This window comes from Cervus canadensis, chromosome 25 (genome assembly GCF_019320065.1).
Source record: "Cervus canadensis isolate Bull #8, Minnesota chromosome 25, ASM1932006v1, whole genome shotgun sequence".
NCBI classification, from domain to species: Eukaryota; Metazoa; Chordata; class Mammalia; order Artiodactyla; family Cervidae; genus Cervus; species Cervus canadensis.
This window is the reverse complement of record NC_057410.1, coordinates 9,894,886-9,914,350: the sequence shown is the minus strand read 5'-3', so window position 1 is coordinate 9,914,350 and position 19,465 is coordinate 9,894,886. Positions and strand designations below refer to the sequence as shown.

The 19,465-nt window shown below is 40.5% G+C and overlaps 1 protein-coding gene across 1 annotated transcript in view; it reads right to left on the bottom strand.

Moving 5' to 3' along the window:
- The window catches only part of HELB (DNA helicase B), a 43,709-nt gene that overhangs the window by 3,520 nt on the left and 20,724 nt on the right, over window positions 1-19,465 (bottom strand). The window contains 6 exon segments of the mRNA XM_043446764.1: window positions 2-82; window positions 7,457-7,951; window positions 15,241-15,384; window positions 16,206-16,434; window positions 17,764-17,823; window positions 18,339-18,420. Coding sequence (XP_043302699.1) covers window positions 2-82; window positions 7,457-7,951; window positions 15,241-15,384; window positions 16,206-16,434; window positions 17,764-17,823; window positions 18,339-18,420 — 1,091 coding nt within the window.

Here is a 19,465-nt window from a genome sequence, read left to right as displayed (position 1 = left end):
ATTTGAAAAGTTGCCTGGGGGTTAAACTATTTAGTCTCAAATTCCGAAGCTTAGAAGACACTTGTGGAGATGATTCTTCCACCTGTTGGAACAATAAAAATAATGTGAGTTTTATAGAAATGTAGTTGGTCTACCCTATGTACTTCTATTCGCTCTGACTGCTTCTCAGGAACGTCATACATTTTCCCACTTCTTGAGCACACCTGAACAACCAGTTGTCCTTCTGCTTAGGCTCACTGTGAACACCCCAGTCCCCACCTCCAGGACTGGCATACAGAAGTGACTATTTGCTGAATAAGTACATATATCTAACTTCTAAGAGTGTGGACAGGGTCCACTACATAATTTGGCAGTGCAGAAGTAAAATGTGGGCGGACTTCCCTGGTAGTATAGTGGATGGGAATCCACCTGCCAATGCAGAGGACACAGGTTCGATGGTCTGGGGAGATGCCACGGGGCAACTATGCCCGTGAGCCACAACTACTGAAGCCTGTGTGCCCAGAGCCTGTGGTCTGCAGCAAGAGAAGTCAGCACAATGAGAAGCCCAAATACGGCAACACGGAGTAGCCCCGCTTGCCACAACTAGAGAAAGCTCGCACACAGCAACGAAGACATGGCCAAATACATACATAATTTAAAAAATTAAAATGTGGGCCCCTTGTTCAAAAATGAAGAATTTCAAGATGACAAGCAAAGAAATTGCAAGCATAGGGTTCCTTCTAAGCAGGAAGCCCTGTATGACCGACTGCCCAGGATGCCGGTCCATGATGCCAGCCATAGGTGTGGTTAAGTTGAAACACTCCAACTACATAAGTGCACTCTTGGTACTATTAGTATTCCCAAGCACTGGTCAATGGACCAGTACAGTCACGAAAAAGATTCACCACCACAGAGAAAGAGAAAAATAAAATTCAATTCATCATTCATCTTGTTAAATCTGTTCAGTTTAGAGAACTGTGATAGTTAATTTTATGTGTTGATGTGGCTAACCCGAATATTTGGTCAAATACTGTTCTACATGTTTCTGGGGAAGTATTTTTTACTTGAGACTAACAGTTAAATCAGTAGACTGAGTAAAATGGGTTACCCTCCAAGGTGTATATAGGTGGGCTTTATCCAATCAACTGAAAGCCTGAACAGAAAAAATTGACCTCCCCTAAGGAAGAAGGAATTCTGCAGTAGAGCACCATGGAATTAACTCTTCTCTGAGTATCCTCTCGGCTAGCCTACCTGCACATTTTGGACTCTTCCATCACCAGCCCTCACAATGGCTTAAGCCAACTCCTTAAAATAAATCCCAAAAGATAGATTAGACAGATTAGATAGACAGATATAGACACACAAGCTATTGGTTCTGTTTCTCTAAGGAACCCTGAGTAATACAAGGACTATATTCAGAGACTATATGATATCTTTCCCTTTTTTTTTAAGTGAAAATGTCATTTGCTTTCAAAAAATTCTGGAAATCAATGCTTTAAACAGATAACATTTAGCAGTATTTTACACATATGTTTTAATTTTAAGGTTTGTTTTTGTCCCCCCACCTTTTTTGTTCAGTGGTGGAAGGCTAGGCAAAAGAAGGGAAAAAAAAAAAAACAAACACAGGTCAACATTTTCTTTGAAGACTCTTTTCAAAACTCAAAGCTATGAATCGATGGAAAAGCAAAAATTTTCACCTAGGGAGGGGCTCGGGCATTTCAGTCATTGGTATGTGTAGAATTTGAAGACTTGGCTCTCATATAGCAATGTGAATACGAAGGATGAGAATGTGGGCAGCCCTTGTCATTGAATTTGATCTTTTAACAAATGACACATCTCGATGCACCTGAATGTGTATTACTATAAAACACAGAAGTCCTTAATTTATCAGTCCTGAATTCTAGTTTCCTTGTTTCTAGGGATTCTTGCAAATGCCACATACTTCTGGCAAAGCATGTGAGAAACAGATCCTTTTCAAGTGGACAGCTCTGCTGGTACCACTGTGCGTGGCTAACAGCCAGCGCTGGGCAGCCCCTACTCTTCGTGTTCACAGACCTTTGGTGACGCCAGCCTCCGCCACAGCTTAAAAGCTTTGGCAAGCTCAAAACTGAAGTAAATAGTGCTGCCAATTTCTCTTTGCACCATCATACAAACCGTAATTCCTCCCTCCCACGTTGGTGCTAAGAAATAAAAAGCAGACACTTTTAGAAAAAGATTCTTTCCTTGGAATTGCCTGTTTTCTGCTGCAGGTCAAAAGCTTTATTTAGCCCAGGGTCTCTGTAAGAGGTAACACAGTTAATTCTTTTTTTTTTTTTTAAGTATTTTTAGCTGAGATGGAAATTCAATCTCAGCCGAGTCGATCTTGAGTACAGAATGGAACACAGGCTTCCCAGGTGGCTCAGTGGTAATGAACCCACCCGCCAAAGCAGGAGACCCAGGAGACTTGGGTTTGATCCCTGGGTCAGGAAGACTCCCTGGAAAAGGAAATGGTAACCCACTCCAGTATTCTTGCCTGGAAAATCCCAGGGACAGAGGAGCCTGGCAGGATACAGTGCATGGAGTTGTGAAGAGTTGGACACAACTTAGTGACTGAGCATGCACACCACATGAAACAGTATCAGCAGTGATCTTACTACTTTGAAGAAGAAGAAAAAAAATGTTTTTTTCTGCTATGTCCATTTTCATCACTTTCCGCACAAAACCTGTCCTTTGGCCTCTTTTCCCAGTTCTGGTTAATGTTACTTGGAGCCACCCGGATGTCCAAGGCAGAAGCCTAGCAATCCTCCTCAGGTTCAACCTTACATACAACTGTCCGTTATGTCCACTGACTCTATCCCTTAGCATCTCTACTACCTCTTTAGAGCCTAGTCATTTTGCCCAACCTACTGAAATAATCTTTTTGCTGGGAACTCAGTCCCTAGTCTCTCCCTAACCACATCCACTGAACTGCAAAGTCAGCTTCATAAATTTCAAATCACAGAGCTTTTAAAATGCTTTCCAGTGCTCTCCACTGCAATCAGCAGAACATACAATCTCTTTAGAAGAGCCTGGTCTCTTTCCCAAGTGTCCTCAGCTCAACTTCCAATTTGTATGCCATGTTCCACCCATGCTATTCCATACCTGTTGTTGTCTAATATGCCTTAGAGAGCCTTTTGTGGGGCACCCCGTTAGAGAATTTTTGAAGATCTCACATCCATGTGGGTTCAGAAGTAGAGAAGTTTCCTTTAGAGCTCAGCCTGGTAAAGGCAGGTTACATTAACACTTTCTCCTCTGAGTTCCCACAGCAGCCCCTTCTTATAATTGTCACCATGTTGGAAGCCTAAAGACTCACCCTTAACAAGTCTGTTACTGGCACATAAAGCAATTCTTAAGCCTGTGTAAGAACTACATTTGGAGGTAATTTACAATCCCATCTTTTTTACGCAAAACAGCATCACCGACTTGAATCGTCTAACTTCTAAAACTAGGATACAAATGATTTTGGATTATTTCTAAAAACCAAAAGAGGTCTCAGTAGAAGTTTGCTTCCCTTATAAACATTCAAAAGGATCTTTTACTGTCTCTGAAAGTGATTCTCAGGAATTCTTAAAGTGAGGAGGGAGCACTACAAGAACAAATATGACTTTGAGCATGAATGTGAAAGAACAATACCCTGGAGGTCTGATTTCTTTTTTTAAAAGCGGCTTCACTGCCATACTCAGCTTATATTTTAATCACTATGCATTTTTAAAGTGTTATCATGTGATCAGCAATCGTGATGCAAATGCTGTCCTCAAGGGTCAAGCAGGGCGGCTTCAACTGCAGCACAGAAGGCGCACTGTGCCACCCAACCACGTTAGGACAAACCGGAAACGGAGCTGGATTCTGCTAGGAAAAGAGAAGGCAGCCCGACAAGAACTACTTCATCTTCCCTCCACACAACCCAACGACGGACGGCACTCCTTCCCTTCAAGTGCAATGGAAGAAGGATCCCCTGTTCCCAATCCTATCTGCTCATGCCCTGAGGGACAGTCTGATGGACTGTCCTCATCTCACCCACTTCGGGACTCCATTCCTGCAATGATCCCCTCTCTCTCAATCATGAATTTCTTATTTTCCATCGAACCATTCCATTAATACCCCAGGATGCCTTAAAATAAGGCATCCCTCTAAAATAAATAAACCAGTAAATCCTTCCTTGACCATGAGTCCTCCATCCACACACAACACTCTCTCTCTGCCTCTCTTCGTAGCGACCTTCTCCTAGAACCCTGCCTCCACTTTTCTCTTTAGGCCCTCACCTCCTCATCCCTGACCAAGTCACTCTAGGCAGGCTCTCGTCCCCTCCCCACCACTTCAGTCTTCCTTCTCTCTCACTCACACTTCTTTTCAGTCTCCTTTGCCAGTTCCTCCTCCTCTGCCAGATCTCTGAAAGTTATGAGTATCCCCCAGCCAAAAAAAAAGCCTTAAGGTCTCCTCTTTTACCTGTGGCATCTCCTCAAATTAGCCCACCATTACATGCTCATGACACCTAACTGGACATTTTGGGCTTTCCTGGTGGCTCAGTGGTCAAGAATCCACCTGCCAATGCAGAAGACATGGGTTCGATCCCTGGGTCAGAAGGGTCGCCGGGAGAAGGAAAAGAGCAACCCACTCCGGTATTCTTGCCTGGGAGATCCCATGGATGAGGAGCCTGGCGGGCTACAGTTTATGGGGCTGCAAAAGAGTCAGACGTGACTTAATGACTGAACAACTTTCCTAACCTACCCTGAGGCTCTAAACTTCTCTACCAACCACTGCCTTTCCCAATAAATCCACATATACATCTAATCGTCTAATTGATAACCTAAACACAACATGTGGAAAGAGATCCCTTCATTTCCCCAAATCCAGTTCTCCTCATGTCTTTCCTATCTCAACAAACAGCACTATAATTCACCAAGTTGCTTCAGGCAGAAATCAGGAATCATCCTGGGTTACTGTTTGTTTTACCCCCTCACATCCAATCAAGTCAGACAGACCCCATCTTCAATGGGTATCAAGACTCCAACCAGAGGGAGGTGGGAGGGGGGATCGGGATGGGGAATACATGTAAATCCATGGCTGATTCATGTCAATGTATGGCAAAAACCACTACAATATCGTAAAGTAATTAGCCTCCAACTAATAAAAATAAATGGGAAAAAAATAATAAATGTATCTTCTCTGGATACACTTTTTCAGCTGCAAAAAAAAAAAAGACTCCAACCACTGGGGACTTCCCGAGCAGTCCAATGGTTAAGGCTCAACACACTTCCAATGCAGGGGCCACAGTCTGTTCCCTGCTCAGGGAGCTGAGATCCCACATACCATATGGCATAGCCAAATAAAAGGAAAAAAAAAGAATCTGACCGCTTTCCATCCCCCTCCCTGCTCTTTCACTGCTCTCCCTGGGATGACTGGTCTTCTTGCTTCCACCTTCCTTTCCACAGGTCACTCTCCACAGCAGCTGGAGGGATGGTTGTCAACCATACATTAGATGATATTACACCTTTCCTAAAAGCCCAGCAATGGATTCCCACTGCAGGTAGAATAAAATCCTAGCTGCCTTCCGTGGTTCCGCCTATCTCTTTAACATCACATATTCTCTCTCACTCACTAGGCACACAGGTCTCTCTTCCTCTTCTAATGAGGTCATTCCTTTTCAGGCCTGGCATCTTCTACACCCTCTGCCTGGGACCCTCTTCCTTGGAGCCCCACCTGGCTGGTTTATTTGCGTCCTTTAGTGCTGAGCTCAAACATCACCTCCTCAGAGAGGACTCAGCACACCATCATGGCCCAGGACCACCTCCTGCCCCATTAACTTCTACTGACCACTGCCTACCTCATCACCTGTATTTTCTTTATAGGATCTTTCTTAATCTGGAAACTTTATTTTCTCTGGTATGGGTTGCCTTGGAACAAATGGTACAATGTGATGGCCATGAAGCCAGGAACCTGTTTTTTTTCCCTCTAGATCACTTAGATCAGTGACCAACAGAAGAGCTACCATTTTTTACTTTTCTAAATGCTGAATGAGGGGATGCAGAGAGAAGGAGGCATCCAAGCCAAGTTGCAGAACAAAAACCAAGAGGAAGAGACATGAATAAGTTTGGTTAAATGTGGTGAATGAAGAGACTAGAGTGACAAAAACAAAAGCAAAAAAACAAACCAAAAAAAGGAATAGTGGGAAAAGAAATGCTGCTGGGAAAGATGGACTCAAACAGAGAAAAGCCTCAAATGGCTGAGCTACAGCACCTGAAATTTACGCAGCAGGGCCTAAGGAGCCACTGAAGGCTTCTGAACACAGGGGTGAGCCCAGCACTTAGGGGTGAATTTGGTAACAAGGTCTAGGGTCTATCCGGAGAAGGCAATGGCACCCCACTCCAGTGCTCTCGCCTGGAAAATCCCATGGACGGAGGAGCCTGGTAGGGTGCAGTCCATGGGGTCGCTAAGAGTCGGACACGACTGAGCGACTTCACTTTCACTTTTCACTTTCATGCATTGGAGAAGGAAATGGCAACCCACTCCAGTGTTCTTGCCTGGAGAATCCCAGGGACGGGGGAGCCTGGTGGGCTGCCGTCTACAGGGTTGCACAGAGTCGGACACGACTGAAATGACTTAGCAGCAGCAGAAGGAGGTGGTTCATCACCTCCTCTTCAGCATTAACAGCATTCAGTGAAACACTTAACTTGGTGAAACATTTCCTGAAACACCAAGTTTCTTCCACAGCCTGTCCATCTCCACACGGGCCACCTAGGCATGAATTCCCAGTGCCTGGAATGTAGTTGACAGCTGAAAACTATTTGCTGAACAAATCACTAATGCAAAGATTACAGCTAAAACTGAGAACAAGATCAGTTCTCAAGGGAAAAGAGAACTGAACCTTGGAAAGATGTCTCTGGTCCGAGAAGGAGAAGAAAAGGAGTGAAGAAATGAAGGGAAGATGAGCCAGAGACAGAGGGGAAGTATTAAACCAGGGAACACTGAAACCAAGAGAAGGAAACATGGAAATAGCAATTGCAGTTAAAAATACTGACTGTCGGGGGGAAAGTTCAGAATGAGACCTAAGAAAAGACCTCTGAAGTTGGCAAGAAGATGACTGGGACCAGCCACTTCAATGGAGCTGTGAGGAAAAAAGCGAGACCACACCTATGGAAGGGAGGGGAAGGTGATGAGGGAGATGAGCAAAGAAGGTGATGGAAGATTAAGAAGACCCTCCTGGCATGCCATCCCCACTCATCAATCCATCAACACTATCCAGAGTGCCAGCCTCAAGAAGAGGGAGAAACCTCCAACCAAGATCAAGCTAAGATTCAACTGGATATAGAAGAAGAATGGGAATCTGACAGAGGGGAGGGGAACAGTTGTTTTTTAAGTCCTGCAGCACTATGTAGCAGTAAGTAATAAAAAATACACAGTCATTTATAAGCACGCTGAGGCCAGCAATATTTAAATAAAACCTGAATATCAGTCCTACCATAAGAATTTTGCTTGGACTTTCAGCATCATTCAAGCAACATGTTCTTTTGGACCCTCTCAGTTGTGACGGACTCTCAGCTGCATCCACTTCATCATATGAAGATAATTCCCATCCTTCAGCAAAGGCAAGCAGCGTGTCATCAGCCACAGAGTCCTGGCTTCCGGGGCTTTCATCTGTCACCGTGTCAGCCGTGACTGCGGACAGCGGAGATGCTGATGGCTGCGTGCTGGGTCTCCTGCTGTCCTCAGGGCTCTTTGACGAGGATGCAAACTCTGCTGGGGATGTAGAGCTCCCGGAAAGTTTGTTTTGCAGAAAATGTTTTAAACGAGTTTTCCTAGGAACGCTCTTTCTCGTGATGGCACTCCGAAGCTGAGACTCTTCTGCGATGACGTACACTCGGCGGCGGCCCCGGGTCACGGCGGTGTACACGTGTTGCCAGTGCTGGCGGCCCGCCTTCCCCACCACGTAGACGACCGTCTCCTCCTCCGACCCCTGGGAGGAAAGAACGCACGGGCAGTCTTACTGCTGCACCACGGTTCCCTTCCCGCACAGTCTACAAAGGAGACACGCCCTCCAAGTGCTCTCAAGCACATTCAGCCCGGCCAGAGTATTCACGTGAATCTCCCTGAGGTGTTCCATTTTATTCATTATCCCAGAATTGCCATTTTCTAACTACGCTGCCAAGTTTAGGTGTCAGAGACCCACAACTGGTTTACAGAAACCCAGCAATAAACTTCAAGCTGCATGCAGTGCTAAAGCTTCCCTAATAAAAGGGTTTGAAATGGTTGTATGGGCTTTATGTATGTTACTTATATAGCAAAAGCACACACTGGAAATATCCAGGAACAGGACAACAGATAAATAAATATAGGTGAACATACTTGTTTTTCTACATCAAGTATCTATATATGTTGCAAATATCAAAGATGCTTTACAATATAACAAAATTTTTTAAAAATGGAGACATATGTATAAAAATGATCACAACCACGTAACACAAAATAAAATTATTCTGATCTAAAAAATACAAAGTGAACACAAATATGTAACAAAAACAAGATAAATCGCAAAACAGGAAGAAAATTCTACCAAAAATTTAACCAGTCTGTTAAACCTATGGATGATTTTTTTTCTTCCACTTTCCGTATTTTTCTGATGTTAAACCATTTATTATTGATATGTTTATCAAGATAAACAGAACAGAATGACAAACCTTTGATTTCGGGGTTTAGCAAACCAAGAACTGCATAGGCCAAAAAAAATGCCCAATGTCACCAAGTAACTGTGGGAAAACAGTTTCAAGAAAACAATATCAAACTGTGACTATCCTTAATCCCTATGTTTTCAGTGCCAATGTAGACCAAGAAAGGGTTGGAACCATTCTCTCTCCCAATGCTCCCACATTCCTCTGCTGAAAGAGGAATTGTGGACAAAGAACAGGATGAAGCATGTAGAAAACACAGATTTGCACTTAAAAACAAACCCTGTACACACCAAACACTTCCACCTTCCTGGACACAGAGAGTTTGAATCAACACTTCAGATCATAAAAGTTCGATAAACATTTCCTTCTAATGCTGCTGAATCTCAGAAATGAAATTAAATGATACTTATTTCTACAAAAGCTAAATACATTTGCCAGATATAAAGCACCAACACCCTGCCCTTGGACTTTATATTGTGTTTTCCTAAACAGGTAAACGTCTACCTAAACTTAGCTGAGTTCTTAAGCACCCTGTAAGTCTCACTGAGAAAAGTTTAATAGCCTTGTAATCAGTCTCCCTGTACCCACATTCACTGCAATACACTGTCCTCCCAGTGTCCTCCCAGCAGCCACATCGGTCAAATGCAAACCCAGCCACAGCAGATTTTGCCTAAAACCCATTAATGGCTCCCTGGGCTCTCAAAAAAGTCCTAACTCCTTAATATAGCTCCTACAGCCCTTCAAGAGCCAGCCTTGGCCCTGTTCCCTTCTTCCCTTCCCACATGTCAGGCTCCATCCAGCACAAAAAGCTTCCTTGTGGTCCTGCCTGTGCCCCCGTTCCCTGGCTTCCATCTGACCCCCAGATCAGCTGCACCATCACACACTTTCTGGAATCACGTACTCCCACCATCACAGGATTTTTACCAGACTGGACTGTCACCAACTGCCTTAACTGTACTTCTCACTGGACTGTAAGTTCTGTGAAGGCAGGATCACGTCTGTCTCGCTCACTGTTCATCTGGTGTCTCACTGAATGAACGAGGATAAAAATTAAATTGCAGCCAAAGGTGTGCTCCGAAAGCGGGACATGGGCACCTATCTTCACCTCATTGACCTCCGTGTCTTTAAATCTTCCTCAAATCATTAACCACTGCCAAACTTCTTAAAGGAGGCAAGTTTTATTTATTTTTCTAAATTTGTTCTGAAACTCAACAAATTGTACAAAGAGACACAAATCATTAATACCCTTCAAGATTTTATGGACCTAGAATCTGAAAGTCTATATAGACCTTAGGGCAGGTAGGGGTCAAAAACTTTTTCTGTGAAGGGTCAAAGTATCAGTATCTTAGGCTTTGCAAACCAGATGGTCTCTATGGCAACCACTCAGCTCTTCCTTTGCAGTGCAAGAGCAGCCATAAGCAACATGTAAATGAATGTGGGACTTTGTTCAAATAAAAATCTATCTACCAAAACCGGTGGTGGACTAGACTTGGCTACCACATTGGATTAACACAGCCCTAGAAGGCCCAGGAAGTGACCTGGCCCACACGCCTCTGACCTCACTGCCCTCCTTGATGTTCCTGTTTCTCAAACCTGCCAGCCAGCCTCCCATCTTAGCACTCTGGCCTTTGCTATTCTGTCCACTTAGAATGTTCTTCTCCCAGATAGTCACAAGGCTCAACTCCGGTATTTCCTTCAAGTCTTTGGTCAAATGCCATCTTCTTAGTGAGGCCCACCCTGACCACCTATTCAGAAACACACCAACAGCTCATCCTCACCTTTTTTCCACAGCATTTACCACCTTCTCATGTAATGCATAGTTTACTTGTTTTTTTTTTACAGTTGCATCTGTTTCTATCTTCTTCCCCACACAGAAAAGAGTCTGACACACTACATATTTGTTGAACTGAACTTGAAGAACAAAGTATGCTGACACAAGACAACAATCACAGACTTTCTCAGAGGTAAGAGACGTTATTATTTCAACCATGAAATAAGAGCCATATTCAATGGGAAAAAAATTCCAAGGTATCTACTCCAACCTCCACCCAGTAATAGTAAAAACCCTTCACTATTTATTTGTCTAGAAATGCAACAGAAAAACTGGATTGTAAATTTGAAGAAATCTCTCAGAGAATACAGCAAAATGCTAATGAAACTAAAAATAGGAGCACTAATAAATTCAGATAACCAGTTCCGGAAGTCTAATAACTATATAACAGAAGTTCTAAAAGAACTTCTAAAAACCAGAGAAAGCTGAGGATGAGATAATGAAATTATCTAAGAAAATTTCCCAAAACTGAGGAATATGAGTTTCCAGAATTCTAGAGTCCCCATTCTCAAGATCCCTGGGAGAAATTTCTCCAGGATCTCACAGCTAGGAATATTTGCCCTTCTCAACAACTGTGCTCGTTTTCTTTAATCCAACAGACACGGTCAACTGACAGCTTGTTTCTTTGCTTTGGGAACTCTGTCCTCAAGGAAACTTAAAGCAAATCTGCAGTCTATATTAACAAGCAAATAGGACAGTGCACACAGTCATCCCAATCCACTCCTGGCAGGAATCCTTCTGCCAGCTTCACCTTTATTTTCCGCTCGACAGGCATTTCTTTATCTTTTAAAAACTCATGCCCAACTGTGGGCACTGTTGTGAGCCATTTAAATTATTTTTGAAACAGATGGGATAAGTTAATAAATAAAACACAATCCACTAAAAAAAAAAACTATGCTAAATAATGTGTACCTACTATTAGAGGATACAGTTTAACCTGTAAAATTTTCTACACAAGAATGAAGGTTGATACAGCTTTGCCATAATACAACATAACAGCAAAGAGGGGAGTTCAAAACAATGAGATAAATAACAGGGCCACAAATAACTTCTGAGAACTCAAAAATAGTAAAATAAAGCTGAAAAGCAAGTTGCACCAAATGCAAATGTGGAGTCCAGAATGAGATTCTGGAACAGAAAAAGGACATTAATGAAAAAACTGGTGAAATACAAATGAAGTATTAACTATTCAGTTAATAGTATTGTGCCAACAGTAATTTCTTAGTTTTGATAAATATACCAGTTATATAAGATGCTAATATCAGGGAAAGCTGAGTGTAGGGTATATGGGAACTCTCAGTACTAACTTCCCAATTCTTTTATAAATCTAAAATTATTCCCAAATAAAAGGTAATTATTTGTAACACTAGCCATAAGAAAGAACAAGTTTGAGTCAGTTGTAGTGAGGCAGATGATCCTAGAGCCTGTTACACAGAGTGAAGTAAGTCAAAAGATAAAAATATAGTATACTAACACTACATGGAACCTAGAAAAACAGTACTTATAGATGAACCTATCTGCAGGGCAGGTATAGAGATAAACACATAGAGAACAGACCTGTGGACATATAGGGGAAGGGGAGAGTGGGACATACCGAGAGAGTAGCACTGAGACACATATATTACTAAAGGTAAAACAGACAGCTAATGGGAAACCGTTGTATAAACAGGAAGCTCAACCCAGTACTCTGTGACAACTCAGAGGGGTAGGATGGTGTAAATGTGGGAGAGAAGTTTGAAGAGGGAGGGGATATAAGTACACTTGTGGCTGATCCATGTTGTTCTACGGCAGAAACAAACAGTACTGTAAAGCAATTATCCTCCAATTAAAAATAAATTTTTTAAAAAGGTCATTACCTCACAAGGGTAGAGGAAGGGGATACATTTGTCAAAATGCACCCCACTTTGTAGTTAAAATGTATATGCAAATTATATCCTAATAAAATTGATTAAACAAAAATGAAGTTGCATGTTATACGTATATATACACATACATATATAATCAATAATAAATGGTATATACAATACCATTTATGTAAAACTTGCTTACCCTGTTTCTGTATGAATGGACAAATTCAGGTCAGAAATCACCTCAGAGGAGGGTGAGAATGTATGAGGGGAGGGCAAATAAGGCACTTGCTTTGGGCACAAAATTTAAGATGATGCCAAGAAACTTAGCAATCATAAAAAATAATTTTAAAGAACTAAACTCTCCAGAAAGTTGGCATAGAGGGAACATAACTCAACACAATAAAGGCCATATATGACAAACCCACAGCTCAACAAATCATACTCAACAGTGAAAAGCTGAAAGCATTTCCTCTGAGATCAGGAACAAGACAAGGATGCCCACTCTCACCACTTTAATTAAACACAGTTTTGGAAGTCTTAGCCACAGTAATCAGAGAAGAAATACAAACATTAATAAACAGAATCCAAATTGGAAAGGAAAAAGTAAAACTGTTACTGTTTGCCAACAATGTGATAGTATATATAGAAAATCCTAAAAATGCCACCAGAAAGCTATTAGAATTCATCAATGAATTCAGTAAGTTGCAGGATACAAAATTAATATACATAAATCTGTTACATTTCTATATACTAACAACAAACTATTAGAAAGAGAAATTAAGGAAACAATTTCATTTATTATCATCACTCCAAAAAGAATAAAATACCTAGGAATAAAAAGGAGGCAGAATACTTGTACTCCAAAAATTATAACACATAGATGAGAGTAATTGAAGACAACAGAAACAGATGGAAAGATATATTTTCTTGGATTGAAAGAATCAATATTGTTAAAATGATCATACTACCCAAGGCAACCTACCGATTCAAGGCAATTTCTATCAAATTACCAATGACATTTTTCACAGAATTGGAACAAAAATTTTTTAAATTTGTATAGAAACACAAAAGACCTGAAATACCCAGAACAAGCCTGAGAAAGAAGAATGGAGCTGAAGGAATCACACTTGCTGGCTTCAGACTATACTACAAAGCTACAGTCATCAAAACAGTATGGTACTGGCACCAAAAAAAGACACAAAGATCAACGCAATAGGATAAAAAGCCCAAAAATAAACCACAAACTTGTGCTCAATTAATCTATAAGAACAGGGGCAAGAATATACAATGGAGAAAAGACAGTCTCTTCAGTAAGTAGTGATGGGGAAACTAGACAGATAAGTGTAAAAGAATGAAATTAGAACATTCTCTAATACTATACACAAAAATAAACTCAAAATGGATTAAAGAGTTAAATGTAAGGCCAACCATTTTAAAACTCCTGGAGGAAACCATAAGCAGAACACTCTTTGACATAAGTCACAGCAATATTTTGAGGGATCCATCTCCAAAGGAATGGAAACAAAAGCAAAAATAAGCAAATGGGACCTCATTAAACTTAAAAACTTTTGTACAACAAAAGAAATCATAAACAAAATGAAAAGACAACCTATGAACTGAGAGAAAATATTTGTAAACAACGCAACCAGCAAGGGATTACTTTCCAAAATATACAAACAGCTCATACATTTCAAAAAAAATTTTTAAATGGGCAGAAAACCTAAATAGATATTTCTACAAAGATATACAGATGGCCAACAAGCACATGAAAAGATGCTCAACATCACTAATTATTACAAAAATGCAAATTGAAATCACAATGAGGTATCACCTCACACCAGTCAAAATAACCATCATCAAAAAAGTCTACAAATAATAAATGCTGGAGAGAGTATAGAGTAAAGGGAAACCTCCTACACTGTTGGCAGGAATGCAAATCAGTGCAGCCACTATGGAGAACAGTATGGAATTTTCTTAAAAAACTAAAAATAGGGAATTCCCTGGTGGTCCAGTATTTAGGACTCAGTGCTTTCATTGCCAGGCCTGTGTTTAATCTCTGGTTAGGGGGCTAAGATCCCACAAGTCACAACATGGCCAAAAAAAAGAAAGAATGTCATCTGCAGCAATATGGATGGACCTACAGATTATCACTAAGCGAAGTCAGACAGAGAAAGATAAATATCGTATGATATCACATATGTAGGATCTAATAAATGATACAAACAAACTTACTTGCAAAACAGAAACAGTCTCACAGACATACAGTTACCAAAAGGGAATGGGGAGGGGAGGGAGAGATGCGATAAATTAGGTATTTGGAATGAACAGACACACACTACTGTGTATAAATTAAACAACAAAGACCTACTATATTGCACATGGAATTAGATATATTCAATATCTTATAATAATCGATAATGGAAGAGAATTTGGAAACATATATGCATATATATTTATATGTATAACTAAATCACTTTGGTGTGCACCTGAAACATTGTATATCAACTATACTTTGACTTAAGAAAATAATTTAAGTTAAAATTTAGAGCAAAAAAGATCCACAATGAACCAAGTATCAAAATTTTAGATAAAGACAAGCTAAGTAGAGCAAGGGGGAAATTCAGTCCTCCCAGTCCTGATGCCTCCCCCTGGGAGACAGAGGAAGACGACCTGCAAAATGAGGCTTTAACTACAGCGTCTTAGATCTGGAAAGTATAGAGAGCTCTGAAGCAGAACGAGCAAAACGTTAGTGTCCGTACAGTAGGTTCTGTGCTATTGTGTATTTTGTTTACTAATTTAAAAAAATAATAAAAGCAACGAAAATTAGCAAGAAAATAATGCAAGGTACTCCATCTTGGAAAGCTATTTAAATCATTTTATAAAAGTCCACTCTTACCTGAAAAGTATGAATCGTTCTTGCCCATGCATGTTTTATGTGGCAATACTGCATTAGTTTCCCAAAATCCACAGTTACTTCCAGGCCAGCCATATTATTAATGGTCAAAAATCTTCTCTTTCCAAAAGTTACATCAGTTTTATCCTGTCACCAAAACAAATAACTGCTCTTTATGTTTTCAAATACGTATTCTGCAAAGGTCTATTTGGGATTGAACATAAAATGCAAGCACCTTATAAATAAAATAGCATGAATCATTGTTAAGAATTTCAAAAAGCTTAAAATCTATGCTTGAGCACCAACTGAATACAGACACACCCAAATACTTTAATAAACATAAGTGGAAGTTTTTGATCATTGAAATTTAACCTTAATTTGACCCTTCGGAGAACAGTTTGTGTTGCTGTTCTTACTCTGAAGACTATACATTTTACTTCTTGCAATGATTGTATAAGTTGCATATATTCTTGGCAAAGAGTTCACTTTTCTTTACAAATTTTAAAGAATAAACTTTTAAGTTTACAAAGGTGTTTATACAATGAGGGCAAATTCAAGGAGACCACTTGTATAGCTTCTATATTTAAGCAGCAACCAAGGAAATGCTGCTTTGTAAAACATAATAAGTGTATCACTTGTCCCTTGGTTTTGTTACTTGAGCACTTCAAACTTACTAAAAATTTGTTTCTTCACAAAGTCTCCCAGAAAATCTAAGAGAAAGGAACATTTCCCAACTAATTTTATGAGGCCAGCATTAGTTGGCTTCATAAACTCAGAAAAGATATCACTGAAAAACTACAAACCAAGATTCCTCGTGGATACAAAGCCAAAAATTCTTAACAAAAAATTATGGAAGAAAAATGTGAGCTCTCATATGATTATATTCTGAATCAATCCTCAGGAAATAAAAAGAAAACCAAATCTATCCTTCATAGGTAAAAAGGTACTATTTTTCTGTTATCACCTACCGCTGTTATAAAAAATATTTCTCCATTGCAGAGTCGAGTACCACTTTCAAAGTCATGCTTATTTTTAGCAAAACCAGGAGTACCACCATTAAAGTCTTCGCCACTGGCGTTTAATTCATTACTTTGTTGACTGTTCAAAGTATTTTCAGGGAGTAACTCTGAGAGATACGCATTCCTGGTACAACAAATTTTATCACCAACTCCAAATTCAAGTCTATTCTGGTGGTTTCTGGGATAGAAAATAAGAATACAGTATGAGAGTTTGGAAAACCTCAATTTCATATTCTTTATGCACTGATTCCCACTCAGATCTGATCCAATTCTCAAAATAATTTCCACAGACTCTTCACATCACCTTTGTTCTCCAAAGGTCACCAAGAAATCAGCAGGCTCCCAGAGTTGTGATCTGATTACCTACACTCACTGCAGGACCTCAAACTCAATGACATTTCCCAGCTGACTTCTTTCAAGCTAGAAGTTTTGGCATAAAGGCTGATATCTGTCTTTCCCTTCACATTCCAAAAGTTACCAAAAGTCTTATTGACTCTACCTTTTAAATTCATCCTCTCCTCTCCTATCTCTGTTATCACTACTCTAATTCAAGTCTCACACATTTATACATATTTCTATTATAATAATTATGACACTGTATCAGAGTAATAGCAGCAAATTGGTAAATGCTTTATGTTATTTCATTTCATCCTTACTACAACGTTGTGAGGGAGATTCTGAGTAAGTATGTAAGTATGCTTACACGGGAAGGTGAAATTACCTGCTCAGGACTGAGACCCAGACTCGATGGCCCCAATCACGTGCTTTTTAATTTTTTTTTAACCCTTTGTTGGGGTACCTATCATGTTTTTTGTCTCTTTACTCAATAGACAAGTAGATCCTCTAGTAACTTACACATTTCTGGGTTCTCTGCACTTAATAAATGGTATTATTAAGTGAAAGTCGCTCAGTCATGTCCAACTCTTTGTGACCCCGTGGACTAATACAATCCATGGAATTCTCAAGGCCAGAATACTGGAGTGGGTAGCCTTTCCCTTCTCCAGGGGATCTTCCCGACCCAGGAATCAAACTGGGGCCTCCTGCATTGCAGGGGGATTCTTTACCCACTAAGCCACAAGGGAAGCCCTATTGATAAATGCAAGAGAAGTTACTTAGCCTGTCCTACGTGTGAACAGCACGGCTTTTCTATCCGCTCATTTCCCCGATAGATGTTCACCTAAGGGTCTCTCTGCAGGCATCCTGTTGCTAAGGTTCTTGAACACATTCCACGCATATCTAATTTGAAAAACTGCCCTAAATTCTCAAAGCTCAGTGTGTAGAGGCTAGAGGTAGGAAACCGCAAGGACAATTTTACTCCTTATTTTTCTCATTACGCTGATGGCCAAAAATTCCTAAGGACCTATCTCATACTTAATTGAAGAGATCATCTGACTTCACAATGGAGAAAAAAGACTTTTAAATATGCAACTACAATGATAACCGTCAATGATAAACTGCAATGATAAGCAAACAAAAGGACGGAGAACCCAGGAAGCACTGTCCTCACCTGATTAGATGTCCTGTGTAGTGCTGGCAACAGCACGCGTTGATCACGTCACAGTCCTGCCTGCAACACAGGAAAACGCAAGGGTCACTTTAACGGAATCTCTTTTGCGTAGATTTCTTTTACCAACAATTATGACATATGGGATTCTATCAAAAGTTTCCAGAGCTTTCCTCAGGAAAAGGTATTTAGTAATTGTGATTTAAATACAAGCATTTCTTCCGTTCAGATTTCCAAATATAATATTTGGTAGAAAGAGCCCTCTTTAGAGAATTCCCTGGTGGTCCAGGGGTTAGGACTCAGTACGCTCACTGCCATGGGCCTGGGTTCTATCCCTAGTCAGGGAACTAAGATCCCACAAATTGTGCACTGTGACCAACAAATAAATGAACGTATGAATGAACAGCCCTCTTTAAAAACTGCCTTCTGCTGAGTCTACCAAAGAAATACCTCAAAATAAGAGAGAATTCATAGTGATGAACTACTAGAGTCTCCCATTTCAATAGCATCTGGATTAATAAGGTATGAAATTTAAAAGATGCAGTTTTAAAAACAATACAATATTGTAAATGCTTTACCTTCTAAATGCAATAAATTGTGATGTCTTCACGTCTTCTAGGTCCTTTTCTTTGAGTAAAGTACTAACTGCAGAATATAAATCTGGTAGTTCAAGAGAAAAATATTAACACAGAAAAGCACTGAATTATAACACTGTTTCAATCAGTCAGTTCAGTCCCTGAGTCGTGTCTGACTCTGTGACCCCATGGACTGCAGCACACCAGGCTTCCCTGTCCATCACCAACTCCCAGAGCTTACTCAAATTCATGTCCATTGAGTCAGTAATGCAATCCAACCATCTTATCCTCTGTTGTCCCCTTCTCCTCCCGCCTTCAATCTTTCCCAGCATCAGGGTCTTTTCCAATGAGCCAGTTTTTCCCACCAGCTGGCCAAAGTATTGGAGTTTCAGCTTCAGCATCAGTGCTTCCAATGAACATTCAGGACTCATTTCCTTTAGGATGGACTGGTTGCATCTCCTTGCAGTCCAAGGGACTCTCAAGAGTCTTCTCCAACACCACAGTTCAAAAGCATCAATTCTTCAGCACTCAGCTTTCTTTATAGTCCAACTCTCACACCCATACATGACATTGGAAAAACCATAGCCTTGACTAGATGGACCTTTGTTGGCAAAGTAACGTCTCTGCTTTTTAATATGCTGTCTAGGTTGGTCATAACTTCTCTTCCAAGGAGCAAACGTCTTTGAATTTCATGACTGCAATCACCATCTGCAGTGATTTTGGAGGCCAAGAAAATAAAATCTGTCACTGTTTCCATTGTTTCCCCATCTATTTGCCATGAAGTGATGGGACCAGATGCCATTATTTTAGTTTTCTGAATGTTGAGTTTTAATACAACTTTCTCACTCTCCTCTTTCACTTTCATCAAGGGGCTCTTTAGCTCTTCTTCACTTTCTGCTATAAGGGTGGTGTCATCTGCATATCTGAGGTTATTGATATTTCTCCGGGCAATCTTGATTCCAGCTTGTGCTTCCTCTAGCCCAGCATTTCGAATGATGTACTCAGCATATAAGTTAAATAAGCAGGGTGACAATAGACAGCCTTGACGTACTCCTTTTCCTGTTTGGAACCAGTCTTGTTCTATGTCCAGTTCTAACTAACTGTTACTTCTTGACCTGCATACAGATTTC